The 20,601-nt window shown below is 41.6% G+C and overlaps 1 protein-coding gene across 1 annotated transcript in view; it reads left to right on the forward strand.

The window, feature by feature from the left end:
• E2F7 (E2F transcription factor 7) overlaps nucleotides 1-9,245 on the forward strand; it is a 30,332-nt gene extending 21,087 nt beyond the window's left edge. Inside the window, exons 11-13 of the mRNA XM_084811797.1 lie at nucleotides 1,617-1,878; nucleotides 2,954-3,378; nucleotides 5,536-9,245. Coding sequence (XP_084667923.1) covers nucleotides 1,617-1,878; nucleotides 2,954-3,378; nucleotides 5,536-5,712 — 864 coding nt within the window. The 3' untranslated portion in view covers nucleotides 5,713-9,245. The remainder of the gene's footprint in view (nucleotides 1-1,616; nucleotides 1,879-2,953; nucleotides 3,379-5,535) is intronic.
• The last annotated feature ends 11,356 nt before the right edge of the window (nucleotides 9,246-20,601 follow it).

Genomic DNA, 20,601 nt, shown 5'->3' on the forward strand with positions numbered 1-20,601 from the left:
CAGGAAAAATGGATTCCTGTTTTTCCACTGCATAACTTCACAGTGACCCATGTAGAGAGGTATGTCTGGTAGACACATGCCTGGAAGTCTTGGAATTCACTGTTCCTGAGCATGTTTACTGTATGTTCCAGATTCATGCTTGTTTTCCATATGGTACAGAGATCACCGTGGAGGCACGTGGTGGATGAGCGGGCACTTCTGAACATGTGAAATGGCCCCAGAATTGAGAGAGGAAAGAAAAATGTGGAAAGTCTCCTTTCCAGTCTCTGAGTGTCAGAAGGAGTCAAAAGGCCTCTTGGCCCCGTCACCTGCTCAAAAGCAGGACCATCAGTCCACCAGCTCCTTCACAGTGTGACACGTGCACTGCAAAATAATGATTATAGAGCAAGGAGCTCAAAATGAGCCATTCAGTGAATCAAATCAGGCACTGCAGGAGAAGGTGGTTTGGATTAAAATTTCTCCAGATATGGTGATCACTCAAACTGAGCAGGAACAAAAAAATCTTACACCAAGTCATCCCGAGAGAAATGTAAGAGTGCATCTCCACCAGGGTTGACCTGATTTAAGTCATGATTTAAATTGCTTCTCTGAAGGGCAATCACTATTTTAATCACAGTTTAAATCGCTACTGAGGAAGATTCTAATTAATCGTCATTTTTTTTAGAAGTATGTTATTTAATATAACCTTTATACATATTCAGAGATGTAGGTTTCATTAGAAGGTAGGTACACAGTGGAGCAGCAGACATTTACTCGGGAATCAGGACTGCATGAATATGTTCTGTTCACTTTTGGTTTCATTTTCTAGTCCCCTCCCCTGTCCCTTGCATTTATATCCAGACTCCTCCTCCTTGTTCAGATCTACTCCATCTCCCCAAATTCTCTATTGATTGACCTTCTCTATCTTTGCACTTAGAGAGAGGCAAGGGAGAGAGAGCGCGCATGCACATCGGTACACCGCCTGCAGTGCAGAATAGGACTGATCAGGTTACCTCCCATCTCCATAAACTGCTGTTAACATATTCATAGGATATAATTTGAAGTTGTATAATTAGTTTTCATGATGTTGTTTTTGACCTAGGCTCTTTTTTTTTACTAATTGCTCTAAGAAAATTTCAAACTTGGATTTAAATGAAATCTGATTTAAATTTTAAAAATTCTATTTTTAAAAAGATTTTTTTTAAAAAAAACATTGATTTTTATCATCCCTGATCTCCACACCATCCACTCCCTTTTCCTGACCATGGTAGTCCTTGCTTTTTCTTATTCAGAAACAGAATTATGGTTCTTGCTCCTCTGTCATTTTCTGCCAGTTCCATGAATAGACTCCTGCCAGCCACCGTTGGGAAACCAGTCTTTTATGTAGTTTTGCCCTGCTGTGTGTGTGTGTGTGTGTGTGTGTGTGTGTGTGAGGTTGGTGGGAAAACACGCCCTAATAGGAACAGTGTCTTATGAGAAATGTAGTCCCATTATCAACCCTAGCTTTTAACCTTTCAAGGATAGCTGGACATTGTGAGGCTAGGCTACCTTTGTACCATAGACCCAGCCTCACAATAGGCCTGTATCTCTAAGAAAAGGTGACATGACTTCTGCTCTTCTTTTTGTTCTTTTCCTAGAAGCCTATTAAACCAGCAGATGCAGACTCTTCCCCAGATAGAAACTGCAGTTCCATTGACCAACTAAGAGGTTTTAAGCATGAATCAGGAACTCCTGCTGTTGTGGAAGCTGCCACAGCAAAATCCTTAGAAACTCGGGAGCAAGAAAAGCCGTATAGGAGTAAAGAGCTGAAAGAAAACTCAAAGGAAAATGAACAGGAGTCTCTCGAAAATGGCAAACAGTCTTTCCTACCGCAGTATCTCTATATACAGCCTGCAGCTGGTAAGGGCTTCTCTTAGCCAGAATATATTTTCAAACTGTGTGTATGCAGAACAGCAATACGTTCCTAGGTAGGTGTTTCAATAAAATTACTTCAACTTCTAAAAGAACTGAGATAAGGGTCAAACTAGAGAAAATGGGAGTTATATGATCAGATCTCTTGACATTTCCTCTTAAAAAAAAATTAAGTAGATGGGGAAGGATAGGGCTGAGGCACTGGAAAACTGAAGGTTTGACCCTCCCCTCAAAACCATTTTTCCAGTATAATCACCACCACCCCTACCCTCCAAAGCTGCTATTTGCCCTGCTGAGGAAAACATGGGCATTCCAGCAGGATGAATAACAGGTTTGGGACCATTTAGATCAGGGGATGCCTTCCCCCACCCAACACATCCAGTCCCACCTCCACCAGCTGCTTTTGAGAAGAAAAAGATCTGTTCTGTCTCCCACATGTTCTGTAGTTTATCCCTAAGTCTGAGTCAACATGAAGTAGTTGCATCATCAGTCTACTGCAGGGATGAGCGAGAAAGTAGATCTCCAGATATTTGGGACTTGAACCCCCTGCCAGCATGGCCAATGGTCAGGAATACTGGGAGGTGAAGTCTAAAACATCTGGAGATTTACTTTTCTACCCATCCCTCATGGATTTTCTACCCATCTGTTTTCTAATACTTAACAGAATCTCCCCAACACTTTCATGCTTCACCCCCTGGAACAAAGAGTGCTAGAAATCTGCTTTGTTTGAAAACACTGAGGTCAGATGCTTTGAATGCTACTGCAGGTGGAAGATCTTGGACTGAGTTTTAGCAACCGTACTCTATTGTATAATCACAACCATAAACGTTTTTAGCCCCCACCACAGCTAGTAGCCTGAATTATATAAATAAATAAAAAATTTAAAACATAGAGCGTACAGTCAATAAAGAATAAGGAGATTTAGAGGTTTCCTTGGCAGGTGGTTTGTTAATCTGAGCTTCTTATTGGCATCTTGCTCTTATGTCTTCCTTCCTTCAGAGAAAAGGACATACAGTATCTTCCTAATTGCAATATCTGCCTCTGTTCTTCTCTTCTTGTTTAGGATTAAATGGTTTTAATTTCCTGTTTCCTGCCAACCAAACCTCTGGTCCTGTCGGCCTGCCTTCAAGCCATTTGCCTTCGCTTAATGTTCCCTGTATGATGGTTCCATCTACAGCACTGGCCCCATTCCCTCTTATCTGTTCTCCAGCAGTAACAAGCCAACTTTCTTCTGCTCCTGCTGGTTCCTTCCCAAATGTCACATGCATGAATTTTAGTATGCCTGGCCTGACACCTACAACGCCTGTTTTCATTGGGACCCCAGCAGTAGTTACTCCAAATTCATCACAGCTACCGACCCTGGAACCGCACCAGCAGATTCATTCAGCTGTACACCTGAGCCCTGTGCTAGGATCTGCTTGCAGCTCCGTTAAAGCAGACTCACCCGTTTGCATGGGGCACCCAGTCACTCTTCTGAAGTTACAGCAGGTGAGAAGGGGAAGATCAGTGTAAAGCAGGGATATAAAACTCAGGATGGGAGTGCATAAAAGCTATTTGTTTAAACCAGGGCTGAGAAACATGCAGCCTGTGGGTGGAGGGCCTATGGCCATGGTTGTGGCCCCTGCTGAATTTGTTGTGGTTCTGGTGGCGGCAGCAAAAAAAGTGGCAATTTTGCTGCCCCGGGAATTTCAGCGGCGGCATGAGGCCCCCAGTGGGTACTGGAGGATAATCTGGCCTGCCAGTCCCCAGATGTTGCCCACCCCTGGTTTAAAACACATGTTGTACTAGTTCCAAAATTCAGGTTCATTTGTGGTAGCTGAAGATCATATTGTTGCTAAATATTTTGTTATCTTTTAAACTGTGTGTGTGTGTGTGTGTGTGTGTGTGTGTAATCATCCAACCAGAAGTTTATTTATAAATGAGGCATATGCATTCTGCAGCACATACATGGAGTTCCTGCCCACACAGGAGAAGGCAGTTCTGCAACATCCATTGTTTTGTATATGCAGAGGTGCCCCTCCATTGATGTGAAATGGAAGCCATTGTACTGATGGAAGCCTTTGCACTCATAATGTTCCATGGGATCAGATGAAATAATTTAACCATACATAATTGGGCACAGGCTTAAATATTAAAAACACAAGTCTTATCAGGAATGACCATGCAAGAAATGCAACCTCCACTACTGGAATGGGAGTTTCCCCTCCTCTTCTTTCTTTTCTGGCCTCACAAAATCTGCTCTGGAGGGTCCCCAACCCTCTGAAGTAGATTTTGAGGGCATGGGGGTAGGACTGTCCATCTCTGTTCCACTGGCAAAAACTGTTCTCTGATGGAGGGGTTAATTGGATACAACCCCACAAGTGGAAGACAACCTTCATCTGCATGGTGTGGGATGGTGGGAATATCCAAAATGTTGAGATAATTCGATATTTGGATGAACATGACTGCTACTAACATAGGGTTCTACTATTGTTCAGGTCGTAATGACCTCCATGAATTCAAAGATTTGAATAGTACGGGTTCTGTTCTATGTGACCTAGTGTTTTGACGAGAGATAATCAAAGTCAAATGGTTTGGGTACGGGGGACAAAACCCATGCCACAAAACAATATCCTGATTTGATGGGGGAAGGAGACCAGTAATAGGATCAGTGGTTATCATCTAGAAATGCTGCTCTCTGTTCAATGTGCAACCCTTCTTACATCCCACCTGCCATTGGTAATTTTCCCTATAAGAAGCATCACTTCCTAGCTGTAAAAAGGTTATTTGTACTATTTATGGTGCATGGGCCATAAACAGTACAAATAAAATTGCCATGTTACAGTGACTCTTACCACTAAACCATGCAGGTACTTTTGTGGGTCTTAAGGGAAACCATCTAATAACAACCAAGTTCTTATGGCCATACCCAGCTGACTCAGTGCCCATATACACAAGCAAAACTGTGTACACATCCCCTATTTTAGCCTTCCCCATAATTCCCAGCCAGCATGGCCATTGGAATTATGGGAGTTGTAGTCCAAGACATCTGGAGGGCTCCAGGCTGAGGAAGGCTGCTCTATTGAACTGGAAACCACATGTGCAAGCAAGCGCTACATGCACAATTCAAGGCTCTTATCTAGTTTCTGGGACTGTATACATGGTTACCATCACTGTACTGGAAACCACCTCTGGTCAACATGATCAATAGTTTTAGCATTTACTTAGGCAGAAAGGAAGACTGAATAAGGCCTGTCTGTATTAAGCTTTCCCTTTTTTTTATTAATTTTATCTGTTTTGTTTTGAAGTTGATTTTGACCGTTCACTTTTAATTTTATTGTTTGCTGCCTTAGATGCTTTTCAAAAGTGGAAGAGCAGGATAAAAATATCCAAATAAATAAACGTAGCCTCCTGTTCCTTTCCAAACAAGTGATTGGCATTATCATTGCTAACCATCCTCATATGCAAGCTGGCATGCAGAGCCAAGCCTGTGCCCAACTGGATTGGGGTCCTAGGATGGAATCCCATTGGTGTCAACATTTAGTGTTTCATCCTTTTCTGTGGAATTGAGAATGTCTTGCAGACTTTAAGTTCTTTTGCTAGAGGAAAAATTGGGGCTTGAGAGAAAACTGCTACTGAGTTGCTTTGTCTTCTTTTTATGAATAGCCTTCCTCAACGCCACTGACTCCTAAGAACATGCGTTCTGCACCCCAGGAAGCATTTTTCAAGACACCTGGCAGCCTTGAAGGTCCTGTTATATGGCGAAAAAATGAAGGCAACCAGAGCAGAACAACAAGTTCTGTTCAAAGGAGATTAGAAATCTCCAGCAATAGCTCTGACTAATCCAGCTCACTGCTGAGGTGTGGGCAGCCTTATCCTTGCTACAGAAATAATTAGTTATTACATTAAAAAAGAGAGAAAGGAAATGTAATGTAACTTGCCCACTGTGCATTTACCCTACTATTCTGTTAACTTTCTCCCTCGTGAACCACCCTAGTTGTGTAAATATTAATTCCAATTCGATTTCAAATTATGCGCATGGGACTTTAAAGGAGGATCAAATTCTGTTTTGAGGTTTTAAGAAAAGAAATCTTACTTGTAATAGGGTATGTGAATCAGTTAAACAGTGTCTGTTCCAAAGTCCAAAAGGGGGGGAGATGGCTAGCACTTATACAGAGGGGGGCACTCTTTACAAATCTATTTATCCTGTGTCGTTATGTCTGGTGGGCTGGGGAAAACTTCCCTGTGAAACTTCCCAGTATGAGCTGCCTCTTTGCTAAAGCATTGGAGTATGATTTAGTAGAAATTGTTTGCGACTTCCAAACAACAGACTTTTGCGGAGTACTTGAATGTGATGGATGTACAATTTACCCTGCACTTGTTGAGCAAAAGTCTAATAACTTGCAGTATAAATGAATGTATTCATATGAAATACTTTAAGACCAAAAGAACTGTGAAGTTTTAATTTTTCATTGGGGTTTGTATTAATGAATGTTGTAGTTTTTCTGTTTGTTTCTGCACAAAATGTGCAAGTTATCAATTGGCACGAAAGCTTGTTCCCAAAACTGTAGAGGTAGCAGGTTATTTCAAGAATTATGAGTTTTTGTAGCAATACATCCCTAGTTTAAATATATGGGCTACAATCCCATATATTTTATAACTGAGCCAGGCCTCCATTTATGCACCATGCTGAGAATGCCACAGGCACTGCAAAGACTACCCTTGCAAGAAATTGTTACTAGTTTGACTGATAATGCCTATAACATGGACCGGTATGGATTACACAATGAACATACCTAATTTTCATTGAAAAACACTTTGAGTACAGTATTTATGACATGTGTGGCTGTTGAGGTCAGAAGGAATGCATGATGATAACAAATGGAGGAATTGTAGCCAAGGATAGAAATTGAAAAACTATAGAGGGATCAGTGAAAGGCGCTAGAGTAATTTATGAGCCACTCTTTGATCCTTGTTGGATTGAGGAACAGAGGATGTGTGTTAATTGAGAGTCCCCAAACATCAGCTATTGGCACTTGAAGACAGTTAATATTTTACAAATTGAGTAGTATAGACTTTGGATTTATTTTACTAATGCTGGTTTTAAAAGAATATCCATCATCATGTTACTTTTGGGTTTATAATCAAGTAAATGGATAATACTGACTCTCTTTTTTGACCTGGGGATGACTTTGTATTCATGACATATGTTTCCTGAGATCACAAATGTTTTCTGATCTGTCATTTTACCAGGTTTAGGAAAAACGATGGTTTTAGTGTGTTTAATTTTAATTTTGAATAATGGTATGTGTTACTAAAAGGCAATGAAGTATGACTAATTTTAGTGGAGCTGCAAAGTAAGTTGGGAATGCAGTGTCTTTATATTAGGTTAAACCAATAACAGCCTGACAAGGAGGGTGAGAAGTCTTATGTTTCTTAAATCTCAACAGTAAAATCATAGTAGGAGATCTAAAACATGCAGGAGGAGGACTTGGTTACTGTTAGTTTCTTAAAAGTTTTACACTACAGAATGTGCATGTTTATGTGACTTTTACCTATATGTTGTTTCATACACGTACTACATTCAAGTTTTCCCAACTGAAATGAAATCTTCTGTTAGCATCACGACTGTTTCCAAGAATGCTTACAGCTGGCAGCATTGCCTGTTGCTTCTCAACAAGCCCAAGTTGGTACCAGTTTTGGTTCAAAGCATACAGGGCTGGATCCATATTTAAGGTGCAATTCTATGCATGTTTAAACAGAAAAAAAAGTCCTACAACTCCCAGCATTCCCTAGACAGCAGTGCTGGCTGGGGCATGCTGGGACTTGTAGGACTTTTTTTCAGTCTAAACATGCATTGGATTTCACCCTTAGTTATGCTTAGATTCATTGGAATCTATGAGACTAGTCATGACTAACTTAGGCCCTATGATTTCAATGGGCCTACTCTGAGCATGACCCAGTTGGATCCAATCCCTAGTTTCTTTAGCAGAAAGATCATAAGATGTGCCTGCTCTTAATCAGTCTCCCTTCCTTCATATGTATTGTATGTGGTAAAAAAAAGGATGATTCTCAAATTGAAGATCAATGTAAAACTCTTTCTCAAACATTATAGAGACAGTATGTCTTTGTTCTTTCACGATTGATGTAACTATGCTTTCATGTTCAATATCCAAAGCCTGCTTTCTTGCATGTGTTGTTGCTGTGTTGGTCATAGAGAATAGGAAACAAAAAAAGTAAGAGATGAAATGATTCCTTCCATTGGCACAACTTCTTTTGATGAACTTATCTGTTTGTACACCCAACTCCACAAAACTATTTTCAGCAAAATAAAATAATCTGTGAGGCACGAACATCTGTGAACTGCTGCCAACAAAAAGTTGGACCCATGATAGGCTTCATTTATTTGGAAGAGAGGGGAAATTCCCCCCAATTACAGATGGGCACTTTATCCCCAAGCTGAAAGTTTAGAAGCTCCCTTGAAGGTGTAAAGGAACAAAGGATAGTCCCCATGTTAACATCACATACTTGAATGGGCAGACAGCGCTGGCCTTGATATTGTTTGTGTCTTATCTGCTGCATTTACAGCAGGGAGGCTGAAGATTTTCATGTTGCATGAATTGGAGAATCAGATATCGGGTTAGATTCTAATCTGCACCAACATAAAGTGAGACCTGTGTATAGCCAGGGAGAACAGACCCGAGTCTGATGCCAAGTTGATGATGTGACAAGGCTAATTCTGGGCCTGATCTTTTTTTACCATTAATCATTGGCAAGACTCGTAAATAGAAGCAGGATTGAAGCTACAGGATTTGAATGGTGGTGTGACTAGGAGCCTGCAGTGGCAGTGACGCAAGATCCAGTGGTGGTCTGCAATTCCTATAACTCCGTTTTATAAAAGCTATGGCAAAACTGCTTCAAGAGAGGCAGGCAACATTGTTTGCACTGATGCAAGTTGTGCAGGATTTCAGGGCTTGTAAAACCTTTGTATTCTGGTACTAAAGCGTTTGCAGGGGAAGAGTGCGTATAATTTATATACTTGAATCTACCTATCAGGTTTACATTTCTCAACTCTTTTTGTAAAAGGTGCTATTTCTGTATTTAAAAAGCTGTAATTTTTTTTGTAATGTAAAGCTGCTTCATGTTTATAACATTGCACTGCTAGCTTATTATCTTGGTATTAACTTTACGACTGCTTGTGGAACTTCTTCACTGGTTAGAAATGACTTTCTTCCTGTCCTAGGTTCTTTGCTACACTTTGCATATAAAAACTATTAAGAGCACACACTATTGTTGGGGGGAGGATGACTATTTTTATACTTTCAGTTAGAGAAATGCTAATTGTTGTAAAATAATAAAAGTAAAGCCAAAATGTTAAAGGGGATGCTTTGTTTTGTTAATGAACAACACATCACTATGTAGATAATAATTCCGCAACTCTGGGTTTATGGAATGGGGGTGGGGTACAGAGCCTGAGACCACACAATTAATGACTATGTTTGTATGCCATCTGACAGGGTTGATTAAGGGCATGGTCAGATCCCCTTCATGGATCACTGCCCCTTCATGGATCACTGCCTTGTTGTGGCGAAGGGGCTTGCGTAACTCAGTGAAGCCATAAGCTATGCCGTGCAGGGCCACCCAAGACGGACAGGTCATGGCAGAGAGTTCTGACAAAATGTGGTCCACTGGAGAAGGAAATGGCAACCCACTCCAGTATTCTTGCCAAGAAAACCCCATGGAATGTATCACAAGGCTAAACGAGATGACGCCGGAAGATGAGCCCCTCAGGTCGGAAGGTGTCCAATATGCTACTGGGGAAGAGCAGAGGGTATTTCCAAGTAGCGCCAGAAAGAGTGAAGTGGCTGGGCCAAACCCGAAAGGACACTCAGCTGTGGATGTGTCTGGTGGTGAAAAGAAAATCCGATGCTGTAAAGAACAATATTGTTTAGGAACCTGGAATGTCAGATCAATGAATCAAGGTAAGCTGGAGGTGGTCAAACATGAGATGGCAAGATTGAACATCGACATCTTGGGAATCAGCGAACTCAAATGGACAGGCATGGGCGAATTTAATTCAGGTGACTATCATATCTACTATTGTGGGCAAGAATCCCTTAGAAGAAATGGAGTAGCACTCATAGTCAACAAAAGGGTGGGAAAAGCAGTACTGGGGTACAATCTTAAAAATGATAGAATGATCTCAGTACGAATCCAAGGCAAACCATTCAACATCACAGTAATTCAAGTCTATGCCCCAACCACTGAGGCCGAAGAAGCTGAGGTTGATCGGTTCTATGAAGACCTACAACACCTTCTAGAACTAACACCAAAAAAAGATGTCCTCTTCATCATAGGGGATTGGAATGCTAAAGTAGGAAGTCAAGAAATCACCGGGATAACAGGCAAGCATGGCCTTGGTGTACAAAATGAAGCAGGACAAAAGCTAATAGAGTTTTGCCAAGAGAACATGCTGATCATAGCAAACACTCTTTTCCAACAGCACAAGAGGCGACTCTACACATGGACATCACCAGATGGTCAATATCGAAATCAGATTGATTATGTCCTTTGCAGCCAAAGATGGAGAAGCTCCATACAGTCAGTAAAAACAAGACCTGGAGCTGACTGTGGCTCAGATCATGAGCTGCTTCTTGCAAAATTTCGGCTTAAATTGAAGAACGTCGGGAAAACCACTAAACCGTTCAGGTATGACCTAAATCATATCCCTGATGAATATACAGTGGAGGTGAGGAATAGATTTCAGGGATTAGACCTGATAGACAGAGTGCCTGAGGAACTATGGACGGAGGTCCGTAACATTGTTCAGGAGGCAGCAACGAAATCCATCCCAAAGAAAAAGAAATGCAAGAAAGCCAAGTGGCTGTCTGATGAGGCTTTACAAGTAGCTCACAAAAGAAGGGAAGCGAAAAGCAAGGGAGAAAGGGGAAGATATAGCCAACTGAATGCAGAGTTCCAGAGAATAGCAAGGAGAGACAAGAAGGCCTTCTTAAATGAACAATGCAAAGAAATCGAGGAAAACAACAGAATGGGAAAGACTAGAGATCTCTTCAAGAAAATTGGAGATCTCAAGGGAACGTTTTGTGCAAAGACGGGCATGATAAAGGACAAAGAAGGCAGGGACCTAACAGAAGCAGATGAGATTAAGAAGAGGTGGCAAGAATACACAGAAGAACTATACAGGAAAGATCTGAATGTCCCTGATAGCCATGATAGTGCGGTCACTGAACTTGAGCCGGACATCCTCGAGAGTGAAGTCAAGTGGGCCTTAGGAAGCATTAGTAACAACAAAGCTAGCGGAGATGACAGTATTCCAGCCGAGCTATTTAAAATCCTAAAAGATGATGCTGTTAAAGTGCTGCATTCAATATGCCAACAAATCTGGAACACTCAACAGTGGCCACAAGACTGGAAAAGGTCAGTTTACATTCCAATTCCAAAGAAGGGCAACGCCAAAGAGTGTTCAAACTACCGCACAATTGCGCTCATTTCACATGCCAGCAAGGTGATGCTCAAAATCCTACAAGCTAGGCTTCAGCAGTATGCGAACCGAGAATTACCGGAAGTACAAGCTGGGTTTAGAAGAGGCAGAGGAACTAGAGATCAAATCGCCAACATTCGCTGCATCATGGAGAAAGCAAGAGAATTCCAGAAAAACGTCTATTTCTGCTTCATTGACTACGCTAAAGCCTTTGATTGTGTGGATCACAACAAACTGTGGCAAATTCTTAAAGTGATGGGAGTACCAGACCACCTTACCTGTCTCCTGAGAAACCTGTACGAGGGTCAAGAAGCAACAGTAAGAACCAGACATGGAACAACCGATTGGTTCAAAATTGGGAAAGGAGTACGACAAGGCTGCATATTGTCACCCTGCTTATTTAACTTATATGCAGAGTACATCATGAGAAATGCCGGGTTGGATGAATCAGAGGTCGGAATTAAGATTGCTGGGAGAATTATCAACAACCTCCGATATGCAGACGATACCACCCTAATGGCAGAAAGCGAAGAGGATCTCAAGAGCCTCTTGTTGAGGGTGAAAGAGGAGAGTGCAAAAGCTGGTTTGAAACTCAACATTAAAAAAACTAAGATCATGGCATCTGGCCCCATCACTTCCTGGCATACAGAAGGGGAAGAAATGGAAGCAGTGACAGATTTTACTTTCTTGGGTTCCAAGATCACCGCAGACGGTGACTGTAGCCATGAAATTAAAAGACGCTTGCTCCTTGGGAGGAAAGCTATGGCCAACCTAGACAGCATAGTAAGAAGCAGAGACATCACCTTGCCGACAAAGGTCCGTCTAATCAAAGCTATGGTTTTCCCAGTAGTAATGTATGGCTGTGAGAGCTGGACTATAAGGAAGGCTGAGCGCCGAAGAATTGATGCTTTCGAACTGTGGTGCTGGAGAAGACTCTTACGAGTGCCCTGGACTGCAAGGAGGTCCAATCAGTCCATCCTAAAGGAAATCAACCCTGAGTGCTCATTGGAAGGACAGATACTGAAGCTGAAGCTCAAATATTTTGGCCACCTAATGCGAAGAGAAAACTCCCTGGAAAAGACCCTGATGCTGGGAAAGACTGAAGGCAAAAGGAGAAGGGGACGGCAGAGGATGAGATGGCTAGATAGCATCACGGATGCAATGAATATGAACTTGAGCACGCTCCGGGAGAGAGCGCAGGACAGGAAGGCCTGGCGTGCTATGGTCCATGGGGTCACGAAGAGTCGGACACGACTGAACGACTGAACAACAACAACAGATCTGACATTTTCCTGAAAGCAACTCTCTACAGAGCATCCATTTTGGATAGTTTCTGTATGAAAATCTTTTAAGTGGCCACCGTTAGGCCTCTAAATTCACTCTCTACAGAGCAACCTAAAGGAAGAAAACTAGAATTGAACTGTTTGGAGAGCTCCTAGCTTCTCCCAGATGCTCAACTAAGGAAGTCCCTTTCTACCTTTAACTGAGTCCTGTAGGTCAAACAAGCCTTCCTGTGGCAATTCTCTCTTGCCCATTCCTTCCCATGGTACACTGACAGGACTCTGGAGACGGGCCAGTGACCCAGAGCTATTCTTTCCCTGGTTAGTAAGTGATCCAAATTCTATAATGCAGCTGTATGTTTTTCTTTGTATAATTTCAGAAAACAGAAGGAGGAAATCCCAAGCTAGGTACACAGTCTGCATACTGCTGTTTGGTATATATACACAGAAAATCAGATTGATGCCAGCAGCATGGGCTGGTTATGCGATAATACTAAAACTTCGGCACACAGCACATATGGCTTGTGGAAGAAATATATCACATCTTTGAGCAAAGTTTCTTAAACCTTAGTTCAGCTGACTTATAAACATATATATTGGCACCTTTAACACATGACTAAACAAGTCTGTAGTGTGAAATGGCAACATCTCACTGTTTTTGAGATGCAGTGAATTCTTTGTGTGTGTGCTGCAGATATCAGGCACAGGAGAAAATATATTTTGACTGAGCAAATGATGGATGTGAGTCTTCCAAGAATTCAGTTCCCTTTATGTTGAATTGTTCCTTCTTCAAAGGATTAGCTTTGACTCGCCACACGATGGCAGTAGTGCTTGTGTGACAAAATAACCTGCATCTTTTTAAAAGTGCAGGGGCAGGTACCCTCCTGATGTTGATATTTCCTTCTGGGTGAGGGTCTCATTTCTTGCCACATCTGTTTTGGTTGCCATGCAACTCTAAGGCTCAGACCAACTGCAATAATTTCCTTGTATGCACTTTATTGGATAACATACTTGTAAGAGAAGCTGATAAAATAGCTAGCGCACAATAGAGGTTAATACTGGCAGCCCAGACTAGTATTTATAGGTTCATATTCGCTGCACAGAACTGATCCACAATATCTTGTAGATCATGCTGCTCACTTTTTGCTTTGCCGTACATATCTCAAAACAGATCCTTTCTGCTTTATGGATGACACTTCTGTTGAAATGAGACCATGCCAACTACCATCAATAAGACCTCAATACTGTTTTTTTTTTTCATTCATACAACTCTGGGAAAATATCCCTTTCAGTGTTGTACAGCCTGCATGACTGGTATACTGGACTGCCACCAATTGTCTCAGTACTGCATACAATGGTTTGAGATGAGCCTTTGTGAAAACAAGGCTAGCTATTTGAGCCCATTATCATAAAATGGAGGCCAAACATGTGTTGGCCGTTGTATTAAATATTGGGTTATTTATTTAACACCAAAACATAGCTTACTTGGTAGACGAAACTGCTTCCACAAACAAATATGAAACCAATAGATCTTTGAGGGGTGGTGAGGGGAGAATCTACGTAATAGTCTAATCTGGCCCTCTCCTAGCACCAAATTACTTCTCTTAATGCACTTTCTAGGAGAACTTGCATGCAATTGGTACAGAATAAAGCATATTTGTGCTTGCCTGTGCTTGGAAACTGGTGGTAATTTCAGTCAAGCTGAAGGTAGCAGAATGCTTCTGTGTCTCTTTTTTCATTCCCCCTTTTATTGGCCCATTGATTCCATTTAATAACATTCTTTGGTGGTATAGATGAATCTATGAGCTGTGTCAGCAATAGTCTATAAATCAATTTACAAACTGATGAAGACATCAGGAATCTCCCCGTTTCTAATGTTCCACACATCACAAGGTCATGAACCACATGACACAGCAATGCAGCTACCCACAAGATTCACAACAGTGCACAAAACAATAATGGCTATAATTAAGCACCAGTTGAATAGTCAACTGTCTATTTTTTTCCTAGACTGTGCAAATGTTGGGAAATGCTTGATTTCACATGAGAGCTCAGATCATAAATATGCCTGACTTTTAGGGTCCCTTTACTGACATTTCCTCCCTTTACACAAGAAGTATAAAGAATGAGAGAATCAACTGTAAGGAGGAATTTCTAGATATCTAGAAGAACCTGGAACAAAGTCACTTACTGAAGTACATATTTTAATAAACTAAGGCTGCAGGCCTTAATTTACAAAATAAAAAATCAAATGAAACAAGCAAAGCAAAGCATGTGATGTAACTAGATGCAGATACACATCTGTGCTGCAAGGTCCATTTGGAGGTGAGTCATCAATGCCATCCCCATTTGCACAACACAATGTGAGGTGGGGACACACATTTTCAGCTGGACTGGAATGCAGAAAAGAATACACATCTCCAAGCATTTCTCAAGTTATTTACATATTTTTTAATGTGGCAAACTCTGGATCAGTAACTCTCCATCACTAACCCAAAGAAATAAGAAACTAGCCTTGCTTTCTGCAGTAGAAGCTGATTCAAGCAGAAATCAAGCAAATTCCATTCAACTATTTTTTTTCCAGATTTTGAATGAATAGGGGTTCTTCTAGATGAAGGGCTCCAAAGGCATTGTGGAGCTCTTCCATCTTTTTTCCTTAACATTATTTTCTGGTAAGAAAAAAGATGGAAGAAGCAATGGAAAAACACATGGGTGAGGGCTAAATATGGAAGGTGATGATGTCTGGACCCCCATAAAATTCCTTGAATGAGGCAGTGAGATTGCACAATAAAAGCCTCGTCTTGAGTCCAGATATAATTATACTCAGAGTAGATCTATTTAAATCAATGAGACTTAACTTAGTCATGACATACTTGTCCCATTGATTTCAATGGGTCTCTTCTAAGCCTGACCAACTCTGGATACATTCTCTGTAAGCACTCTTGAAAAACTGATGTGAATGTCACAGTCTTGCCGTAACCCTAAATCTGTGTGGTAGAAATGCTATCTCTACCATGTTAAAATACTCCAACATGTTCCAGTGTCTCTGATTGTGAACGTACCATTAGCAAGAACAGGCCAAAGAAATGATTACTTCGCATCATTCCACTCCACAAGAAATATACCATTTTTCATGTTTGGTGGACAATCCAAACTTCAATATGCTTTATGTTATTGAAAAAAAAGATTTTCTGCTGCTCCTCCTCCTGACATATATTCTGTGAGACTATCTGTCTCCAAAGAAATGTAATAAATAGTCCCGGCATGGAGCTGCCGATTAGGTTTAGAAACTGGAGCAGCCATAAGATAATGCATTCAGGCTAGCAAATACGTAAGAATTTATCAGAGTTTTCCCCAGAGTACTTTGGGTTACAAGGAGAATGGAGTGTTTGGAATGTATTTGTGCTACAAGGTGGGCCAACTTTCTGTCCTCTCTGCTTAAAGCTGCAATTATTTATCAGATCCACTGATGTCATTTTAGTTGTTTAACAAGTTCATGCACATTTACCAAGTTGCTGCAGCTCTAAGTCTTTACTTTAAATTACTTGCCCCTCATAATTGTGCAGAACAACCTGGGCCTGCAAACATTTGGGCATGCCAGTTACTTATTTATTACAAGGAGCCCAAGGCAGCACACATGATCCTCCTCCTCTCCATTTTATCCTCACAACAACCCTGTGAGGTAGCTTAAGCTGGGAGTCAGTGGCACAGGCCCAAAGTCACTCAGGACACAATCCTATGCATGTTTAGACACACACAAAAAGTCACACAACTCCCAGCATTCCCTAGCCACTGTGAAGATGCAATGGAGGTGAAAAAGAATTTCTTCTTTGCTACCTTCACTGCCACTCAGTAGGCTCAATTAGAGCTCTAACCAGTGTTTGGTCGGATTCGGCATGAGTCTTTCTCCAGCTGAAGTGTAGCCGATGTTCTGCTTGCTTCATTCCCCTCAGCTCCCAGGTATACCAAGTGGGAGAGAGCACTAAGGCATGACAGTGTCAGCTACTCTGGTTAATTCTGTGTCACATAGAGTGGTGAGGATTTCAACAGCAGCACAGGTCATATCAACTGGAAAAATCCCTCAGCCCTTTAGAAGCCACTAAGCTCCATTAGTCCCCAGGGGCAGGCCATTCAAATAGGTCCCCCACCCTTGCAAAGAGGAAAAGCTGCTGAAAGTCTAAACCTCAAAAGGTAGTGTATATTTCTTTGAGAATGGGGATGATTAGAAAGGGATAATCAGTAGACGTATTATATTCTTGAGCTTCCGAAAAGCTTTTAAGAAATTCCTATAGCCAGGGCCTTAAAGTATGAATTAATCATAGCATTAATTCTTATATTATTAATTAACTAATTAATACAAATTAATAAGTATAGAAGTGTAATAAATAAGTGTGACAAAGAAAATATTAATTAATATTTTCTTTATTACACTTATTTATTACACTTCTATACTGCCCCAAAGCCAAAGCTCTCTAAATAAACTCAGCAGTCAGTGGCACCAATGGAGGCTTTTTTCCTTTTATTAGCTCCTGCACACAGGACAAGAATTTAGGAAAACAAGCAGCTGGAAGTTATAGGTAAAAAAGAAAGAGATGCTAATATGCATGCTAGAAATTTAATGTTTTGTGTACTTTAGCCCTTATATTCTTATGTCTGGATAAGTGAAAACAATTTAACTCTATTATTCGTGCTTAAAAGATGCAAGTACAGAACCTGTGTGCATTTGTAATCCAACAATATAATGTCATTCATCACTTACCCACCTAACAAATGAAATCAGCAGCTACAGAGGAAGTTTAGCGAGAAGTATATGGCCACTGTGCACAATTATTAGGAGGAAATGGCAGCTACTAAAAGGATCATTTTTTAAAAAATCCCTATGGGTAGTATGCAATACATATCCACTGCCAGTTCTGTTTCATGAGCGGCCAACCCCACCAATTCCCTTCCGCAAGTGGTGCCCACCACTTGCGGAATGGAGATTTAGCGAAATGCTCGTTTCTGGAATGGGGCAGGTCAGCGGAGCTCTGTCGGTCTGCCCCATTGCAGAAATTAGCTTTTCTGCTTTTTTCAGGGCTTTCCTCTGGAAGCACTAAAACTCCGTTCTGCAAGCGGTAGGCGAGTGCTGGGTGCAGCTTGCAGAAGGGAATCTGGCTGCTCGTGTGCGGTCTCCATTGGATACTGCCCTATAAATCCCAGCTACCAATGTTCATTTGAGGCTATGTATTACATTTTTAAGAAATGTTCCAATATCGAAACTATATATATAGAGAGAGAGAGAGATTGAGCGCATTATCAAGAGCATACATGTATAAATTTGAAGTTTTCCCCTACAAAATACACACTAATTGTGCAGGCCTTTCTTACAAGCATTCTGGGAACACCACAAATTATACAGTACTCTTCTTCTGGACTTGATACATGTGGAGTTTGTACTAGTGCAACAGAAGGAGACCTGCTGCTCTGCTGACCTGCAGCTCTGCCACCTTATTCAGAATGCTACAGGCTGAAAAGGGCAAGGACCCAAAATGGCGCAGGCACAGGAAGGCGACAAACCCCACAGTCATCATGACCGCTCTTTTAGCAGAACCTGAAGGTGCTACTTGTCCCCTGTTCCTGATCCTACAGCCATAAATAATTCTGCTCATTCTGGGTGCTGAAGGACCTTCCGTCCATTGAGAGCAACTGTTTACAAGGCTTGCTTCCAGTCTCACTAGCCTCGCTTTCTTTATTACAAATGTCAAGTAATTGCAATCAGAGTGTTGCTCATTGAATACAGCGACCATGAAAATCTGCTCTGCTCAATAGCTCTCAACAAGATTTCCTATTACTTCCTTGTACAGGAACAGCCTACTAGCAGCATGTTAAACCGCAGACTAAATCATGCAGGAACGTCAAGGCCAGAGCCCTGCAATTGACTTTTCTAACAGTTCTTGCCAGTATCAGCACAGATTCAGCACCAGATAAATGCACGCATTTGAAACTGATTTTGTTTTAATAGTTGTTCCCAGTTCTAAATAGGATTTTGTTGTTAGCCAGAGAAATTAAATGCTGCAATATGCATGAATCATTCTGTGTAGAAGTTATCTCTAACAAATCATGCTGAAGCACATAAAATAAACTCTTTCACTTGGTGTTCATTTTTTTTTAAGACCCAGGTAATTTATTACTTTAATTAATTGCTGCAATTACTAAGAAAATTAGGGTAAAACCTGCCAGTACTATAGATTGATTGAACAAGCAGCATAAAGGATCAGAGATGTATCCAGAGTCTCTGCTCTGTGATGTATTAAAAACAGACACGCCTACCTCCATTTTATCACTATTTTATAAAGGATAGATTGACCTCTTAACCACCATAAAATAAAATGTCAGTAAATTAATTCACCCCTTCCAAGGACTTCACAGACATTCTTCAGCCGTACCAGCTTACTGGCATGGCAGGTGTTATTGCGTTCGTATGGACTGGAACACCAGAGCAAGGAAGCATTGGTATCTGATGTGATTAACCCACAAATACTTCCAAGACTTCTGTGGTCAGAAGACCTTAAGAGCTGTACACCCTCAGCCTCCCTTCCCCCACCCCCACACACCTGCAATCACTGAACACATCAGGTACAGCAAGTTTATTACTATTATTTTATTATTTATTCCATTTCTATACCACCCAATAGCCAAAGGTCTCTGGGCGGTTCACAAAAAGCAAAACCATAAAATGATCAAACATAACATAAAAACTTTAAAACAGAATACAACCAACATCAAAACCAGAGTAAACGCTCGCAGCAGTGTAAAGATTTAAAAACACAATATCACATTTAAAAACAAAACTAAAAAAGCCTTAGAAAATAAAAAGGCCTTCACCTGGCACTGAAAAGATGACACTGTAGGTGAATCTCTCTGGGAAGGGCGTTCTGCAAGGGCATTCCACAACTGGGGTGCCACCGCTGAAAAGGCCCTTTCCTTAGTAGTCACCTGCCTCACTTCATTTGGTGGGGGTGCCTGAACAAGGGCCCCTGAAGTTGATTTTACGGTTTAGGCAGGTATATACGGGACGGAGACAATCCTCCAGGTAACCTGGCCCTAAGCAATTTAGGGCTTTAAATTAATACCAGCACTCTGAATTGGGCCAGAAATGGACTGGAAGCTGGCACAGATCACAAAGCACTGGCATAATATGATCATAGCAACCAATCCCCATGAACAATCTTGCGGCCCTATTTTGCACCAGCTGAAGTGTCTGGAGCACTTTCCAAGGTAGAGTGTATTGCAATCATCCAAACAAGAGAGTGCCCTGTTCGTCCAACCCCAAACGCTGATGTGCCCATTATCCGAGGCCTTCTGGTGGCCTTGCATGCAGCATTACTGAGAAAGGGCCCAACATCCATACCGCTGTAAGCAGTGCAGGTTGGTGGCTCTGATGTCAGTGGGGAAGTAAATCTGCTCTGGTTTCAGTCAGAACCAGTCAGAACTCTAAAGACACTATCCGAGGTGTGATGAGTTCTGACTGGTTCTGACTGAAACCTGGAGCAGATTCACTGGCATCGGCACCACTAGCCTCCACTGGCTTTATGCACAGGCGGGGCGGCGGGCTCTTCCTCACATTAAGAACTCTGGGCCCATCAGGAAGAGCCCCATGCGCACACAGCCTTTTCTCATTAATGCCGAATGCACGGCCACCTGGGCAGGGCCAGTGGGCATGCTGGCACTCGGGGGGGTGGCCAGTAGACTCCCTCTTGCAATCCTTCAGATGGGTGACAGTGTGGCTAGATATTGTAAAGAAAAGTGCATTCTACATCCTTCTTTCTTACTATAACAACGCCACTTTTGTTTGTCTGCAGATGCAGATAATTCATGCTCTGGGCTCTATGGGATTTTCTGTGTTTTCGGAGATGAATCTTTGCAACTCTGAACATTCTAAAAGGGAGGCATTTGCTAATGTACTCTTGC

The sequence above is a fragment of the Heloderma suspectum genome, chromosome 7 (genome assembly GCF_057233095.1).
Source record: "Heloderma suspectum isolate Gila_16-S chromosome 7, 16-S_ref, whole genome shotgun sequence".
Lineage (NCBI taxonomy): Eukaryota > Metazoa > Chordata > Lepidosauria > Squamata > Helodermatidae > Heloderma > Heloderma suspectum.